The sequence below is a fragment of the Drosophila suzukii genome, chromosome 3 (assembly GCF_043229965.1).
Source record: "Drosophila suzukii chromosome 3, CBGP_Dsuzu_IsoJpt1.0, whole genome shotgun sequence".
NCBI lineage: Eukaryota > Metazoa > Arthropoda > Insecta > Diptera > Drosophilidae > Drosophila > Drosophila suzukii.
This window is the reverse complement of record NC_092082.1, coordinates 62,495,267-62,501,861: the sequence shown is the minus strand read 5'-3', so window position 1 is coordinate 62,501,861 and position 6,595 is coordinate 62,495,267. Positions and strand designations below refer to the sequence as shown.

The following is a 6,595-nucleotide window of genomic DNA, read 5'->3' as shown; positions in this document are numbered from 1 at the left end:
GAAAAATCAGCAGTAATTTGGACAGCTGGTTGCTTAAATCAGCAAGTAGCGCAAACGACAAAAGCCATACGAGCAGCTGCAACTGCAGCATACCCCAAACAAAACGAGTGATCCACACAGCCAAAGTGGAACTCAGAGCTCTAACAGCTCAGGGACCAAAACCAACTACTGCTTTCCTCATATAAAGCTATTATGAGTGACCTAAACCTCATCAAGTACAAAAAAGCAAACGCTCTCTTTAAAAGAGCTGTACTCTCGGCCAATCGTAACTGCCTTGAAAAATTTACTTCCAGGATTTCGCCGTTATCCACCTCAATGAAAGTCTGGTCCGATATTAAACGCTTAGATGGAGTCCCTCCCACACCTATCAAATATATAAAATTCGAATCAGGTACCCAATCTGGATCCTTAAATATTACCGAAGTGTTTGCCCATTCCTGGTCTAAATACTCATCCGACGGAAACTTTTCAGCAGAGTATTTACTGGTGTACAGAGTAATCAATATCTGTCATAATCCTATCTCCCGGATTCCATGCCTCACAGCTCGAAGTAAAATCCTCAATAGCAAGCGCAAAAGGAAAATGCCCTGGGGCTAGACTCCGGAACATACCCCATACATGGAGATCAGCCACCATTATTCCCATACCAAAACCTAACAAACCCTCTTCTGACATTAACAGCTACCGCCCCATCTCCCTGTTATCCTGTTTAGGAAAAACGTTAGAAAAAATAATAGCTCAATGACTTATCTGGTTTATTAACCGGCACACTCTACATTTGCGTAATCAAGTTGCGTTAAAAAAAAAAAACACAGTACTATGGACGCGTTGCTGCATATTCAGCACTTCGCGTCGAACGTTCTTTCCACCAAAAATCACGTCTCTATCCTGGCGACGGATTTTGAAAGAGCCATCGGTCCATTGTCGGGCATTGGTCCAAGAATTTAAAACCTTATTAAAGCCTTCATGACCAATCGCTCCTTCAAGGTTCGAGTAAACAATGTCACAGCGAACACCCACATCTTGCACAACGGAATCCCACAGGGTTCCCGTCTTTCTGTAGACTCTATCTCGACATAAAGAAATCCATATCTTACTATATGCACACGACGCTATTATTTTCACAAAAATAAAAAACTTAAATACTGTTAATATCAAATTTCTAGAAATATTACACGGGATTAACTCGTGGGGAGCGACCTCTGGTGCCTCGCTTGCGATTGATAAATGCCAGCTACTTTATATTTGTCGTGAACACCGATGTAACCCTTTCGACATAGACTTTAACAAGAACGTAATAAAAAATGTTAATTTCTCAAAAATGTTGGGCGTAAAAATGCTAGCGTGCTAAGCCAAGGTCTTTTAAATCACCTGCACTGGGGCCCCAAAAAGCTAAACATAAACACGCAAATCTACAACGCTTCTAAAAAAGTACATTGTTTAGAATACCAAAAAGGTTTTTTGAGTGTACAAGAAGATCTTGAGGATAAAACATGGATTTACACCGATGCCTCTAAAGTCACCAATACCTTTCTATTGATGAATCACTCTTTACAAACGGACTATCACAGTCGATTTTAATTTTTTGGTGTATATATAGTAGTCGCCTTCGCACACCCTCCTGGTGCGCTTCGTACCTAAGTTGACTGCCGTCCACAGTGATTATTCAATATAATAAGTAAGCCGCGCACTCTGCTCTCTCTTAGCGCCGGCAGCGCCATGGTAGAATTATACAAGGTAGTCCCGTCGGCTGCCTAATCGTTCGGCTTTCAGTTCGTTAACGTGCTTCAGCGATATTGCTATCCTTTTCACCTGCACGTATTGCGAGTATCGTTAACGGACTACATTTTGACGACGGGACTACCTTGTATAGTTGAACCATGGGCAGCGCTTTTCGCGTTGCCTCGCAGTTCGGCTTGCGACTTCATTGCTTTTCTTCTTGGGAGGTTTGTGGGCGTTTTTGCTTTTCTACTTTCCGAGATCACTGCGTTCATACGGACGGACAAACAGACGGACATGGCCAGATTGACTCGGCTAGTGATCCTGATCAAGAATACATTTATAGATTTTATGGGGACGGAAACCTATCCTTCTCTCCCTGTTACATACTTTCCGACGAATCCAGTATACCCTTTTACTCTACGAGTAACGGGTATAAAAACTATAGGTACACCGAAAATTGTTAATATCGGACCATTAGCATTTAAGAAATGACCTTATGGCCGTATCTAGCAGGAACATCGTCAAACTGAAAATGTAAATAATGTTAAAATCATTTTTTTCGCATCAAGTAACGGCTATCTGAACTCTCTTGATATACCCGTTACTCGTATAGTTTTTACTCTACTCGTAAACACTCGGTGTATTCGAATCATTCGAAAGTATGAAATAGATAGAAGGAAGCGTTTCTGACCACATAAAGTATATATATTCTTGATTCTCGATCTAGCCATGTTCGTCTTTCTGTCTGTCCGTATGAGCGCTAAGACCTTGCGCAGCGCAAGTTTGTTTCATCGGGGTGCCAATACCCACTTACACGCCAATAACTATTTTAATCCGACCATTCATTAAAAGCTTAAAAACAAATAAGCAAATTCAATCAGATGTTTCCGAGATCGCACACCACACCAACACTTGGTGGCGTGTTAAAATCCTTTAATCCATTCGATTTAAGGTCTTTGAAATCGTATTTCCCTAATGTACATGAGTACATCGGCATTAGAAAACTAAAACGCATTACTTAAGAGTTCTTTGAAAACATCATTCATTTTTGTTAAATTTTTATCTAAAGTATTTAAATCTAATAAAGTTAATGACTTAAACTTATGATTACAAATTGCATAATTTTTATTTGATTCTGGAATCAATTTGCTCCTCTGTACTTTTTTCGTAAAGTAAATCCTTTAAACAATTGATACGAGTGGACACATAACTCGGAAAAGTAATACACATAAAACCAACTTTAAACACAAAATATTTGCCAGTGCAGGCGTAGAACAAATCGAATCAACAAAGACATTATTTACAAAGATACCAAATAGAATACATTGAGTAAGTAATGTTGAAAATAAAGTAGGCATATATAAAATGGAAATATTGTTTGTGGTGTATACGTTTTATAAAAATAGAATACTAAAAGGCGTCTCTATGCGTATCTGAATATTTGAGTGCCTCCTTAATGGAATTGCACGACGATAATGTAAGGGACCAGTTCGTCTATCCTGGAACAATAAGCATTCCTAGTTGCCTAACACAGCGTGACTGTGAATATTTTTGAAGTCCTGGGTTTGAGTGGTGCTGCGCAGCACCTCCAGCCATCTGGGAAAGAAGAAGCAAGTTCAATTAATTACTAATTGATTAAAATTTGACTAAAAAAGTTTAATATAAAATTCTTCTTCTAAACTTTATTTAATATAAGCAACCGGATTAGTATCGAATTAACAATTTATAACTCTAAAAGTGCGATAACGCCAAAGAAAAAGTTCTCTAACGCCCTTTGACCAAACATGTTGTGTCACGTTAAGAAAATCAAAGAAAAATGAAAACTATTAGCACATTTTATGCGATACAAATTAAAAAGTGCTAGTAAAATTAACGGCTTTATTTATTAATTTTTGTAGAAATACCAAATTAAAAAAAAAAAATATAAAATAGTTGAAAGACATAATAAAATGTATAACAAGTTAAAAGCATTTTAAAATCCCACTGAAATTGAAAACACTTTTGTGCGAAGTGTAGTTTGAAAATATGTCTATGGTACCACGAATTTACTTTGTTTTAAATATATTATAAAAGTGATATAACAACCATGGGCATTATTGTACGAACTTCGTTCTTTATTTCGGTAAGTTGCTGACCGATCTTTACTTTATCTTGTGTAGTATAAACCTTACCTGTTGTAGGTGTGGGCGCTCTCCGCCCGAAAGAAGTATACATGGTTTTTGAAGGAGAGCTTAAAGACAAACTCCTTTTGAACGGCGTCTTGGTGGCCAGGAGGACCCACTGTGTAGCCCAGCAGCGGCAGGCTGGCCAGGGCGAACTCGTCCTGGTAGCTCTTGTAGAAGTACAGGCAGAAGGAGGTGAACACCACCCAGAGTTTCTGCCAGCCTGAGCTATTCTTGAACTTGCGCAGTAGGTACCCTGACAACTGGTGCTCGGCGGCTATTAGATGATCGCCCAATCCTACGGTGGCGCCACGATGCCAGCAAACGTGCAGAGCGGTATTGCTTCGGGACGGCTGCGTCCGGTTTTGTTGCTGTTGCTGCAGCTGCAACTGCTGCTGCTGCGGGGTCAGCGGTCCGCCACCGTTCACGCTGCTGTTCAAGCTGCTGTTGTTTCCGTTGGTCAGACCGAACAGGTCCAGACCCTCCTCCGAAGAACCTGTAAATTGGGTCCAAAATACTTTAGTGGGGGCTTTCTTAAGGGGAGAAATAGGGATGTGGGAGAATTTCTTGCTTACGAGGCCTTGCAGTGTGCTTTTCTTGCCAGCCAAAGTGTAGAGAATAAATGGATAAGTTTAACAAGAGGAATAGTAAGGAATGCCCAAATCGGCAAGCCGAAGTTTTTTCGCCCTAGGATATAAAACCATGTCATTCAATTAAAATAATATTGCAGAAACAAACTGCAGCACATTTTCTGCGCAGTACTAGTTTGTTAAACCACGCCCACTCTAACGCCCTCAAACCGGACAAATCTAAGCGCCCACAGTTTTGATGCAAGAATAAAAATTTAAACTGAAAGTCGTTTGTCTCGCCAATACCTATCGATTGATCTTAAAAAGTTTCCCACGCCCTCTATAACAATGCTTTGTCGCCCACAATTTAAGAGCTAGAGAGTTAAAACTTGAGATGTAGATTATACTAGTGCCTGAAGCCCATGTTTGCTTCAGCCGAGTGTTTCGCCAACTCTAATGTCGAGAAATCGCAGTTTTTGGGCCCACATTATTGGAGGTTTTGTTAGTGTAAGGGAGTGTCTTTTTTCCAAAATTTAACAGAAAGTTTGATGGTAAAAATGCAGTGGAGTTAGATACTACAGTTCTTGGCGTGAACCTTTATACCGTGAACATAACATTTTTTTCAAATTTCTTTTGCCTAACCAAAATCTACAAATTCTTCATGACAAAAAGAGAAAACACCGTACCCACGAATTATTCAGTGCAGTTTTTTTTGTCGATAGCCAAATTTGTGGGTAAGACTAAGAATTTACAGGGTTCTAATATTATACCAAACAACACATTGTGTTGTATTCCTGTCTATTCAACTTCATACCACAGAACAGAAAACTTTATCACATAACAACCCACACAATCTCTTTGCTTTATACTCACTGCAGTTCTTAAGCGTCGTCAGTTGCAGTTGCATGTTTGGCGGTCGGTTCTTTATATCCGCCGCCGCCTTGGAGAGCTCGGCCAGCCAAAGGGTCTTCTCGGCAGTGGTACCCGCACTCACCGTGATGGCACACTGTCCGCCGAAGATGGAAAAGGTGTTGTGCTCGGCGTTTTCGGTGAGCAGCGATCTCACAGGAACATGTCCCAGGATGCGGAAGCTCTGGTCCAGTGGAGACTTAGACCCGTAGAGCAGCAGGTCAGAGAACAGGAAGAACATCCTCTGCTGCAGTCCGCGCTTCGAGTGCTTCAACAGGCAACCCTGGCGGATGAGACGGCGGTGGGGCTGGACCAAGTGCTCGAAGCTGATGTCACGTTGCAACTCGCACAGCTCCACAAAGTTGGCAGAATCGGGGAGATGGGCCCGGATCTCCTTAGTGCTACGAACGAGCAAGTGGTGCACAGCCTGGCAGTCCGCGTAGTCGGTGTGCTCCTCCGCATAGTAATCGCAAAGGCGCTCCAGGATGAGCTGGTAGTGCAACAGGCGGTTGAGGGGCTTTAGCAGAAGCTCACCGATGGGCAGATAGCACACCTTCTGCTGCTCAAACTCCTTGTACACCTGGCGGAAGCGCTCATCCGCCTCGTACATGTCGTTCAAGCAGTGCAGGATGTCCAGGTGCGTCTGCACGTACTCGTCGTAGATGGGCAGGGCTGCCATGTGCTTCATCATCACATCTCCGATGCGATGGGCATCGTGTCCGCCACGTCCCTCCCACTGCACCAATCGGTGCTCGATGTCGCGCAGAAAGAGATTGTGGTGCTGGGCCAAAGAGTCGAGCAGTTCGAATAGCGGCTGCAGTTGCTCCACATCCCCAAGACTCAGGACCTGCCGAAAGGTCGTGTTCAGCACATCCAGGTCCTTCTTGTATGTGCGCTCCGTCATCAGCAGCTCCTTGGCCAAAAAGTAGCTGGGCTCGGTCGGCCACTTGCGTTTCTTCACCTCTGCCTCAATGTCGTGCTGCGTGCTCAGTGGATGCACAGTTCCGTTCCCGTTGTGCCCATTCTGGAGGGGGGCGGTGGCAACGCCGGTGGCCAGCTCCTGGCGCTTGGCGTGCTGAATCTCAGCCTGGATTACGTCATATGTGCCAGCCTCGGATCGGGAGAGCGAGGAGGACTTATCCGACCCTAAGGTGAGGTCGTAACGTGTGGGAGGAGTGGTAATCTCCCCACGCCTGTCCAACGACATATTGCCATTTATACCATGGTAGACAT

General features: G+C 43.0%; 1 protein-coding gene across 1 annotated transcript in view; it reads right to left on the bottom strand.

The window, feature by feature from the left end:
• Positions 1–2,740: 2,740 nt before the first annotated feature.
• Cdep (Chondrocyte-derived ezrin-like domain containing protein) overlaps positions 2,741–6,595 on the bottom strand; it is a 39,592-nt gene continuing 35,737 nt past the window's right edge. The window contains exons 11-13 of the mRNA XM_036819229.3: positions 5,327–6,595; positions 3,894–4,380; positions 2,741–3,318 (exon numbers count right to left, since the gene is read on the bottom strand). Of these exons, the coding sequence (XP_036675124.3) occupies positions 3,240–3,318; positions 3,894–4,380; positions 5,327–6,595 (1,835 nt within the window). The 3' untranslated portion in view covers positions 2,741–3,239. The remainder of the gene's footprint in view (positions 3,319–3,893; positions 4,381–5,326) is intronic.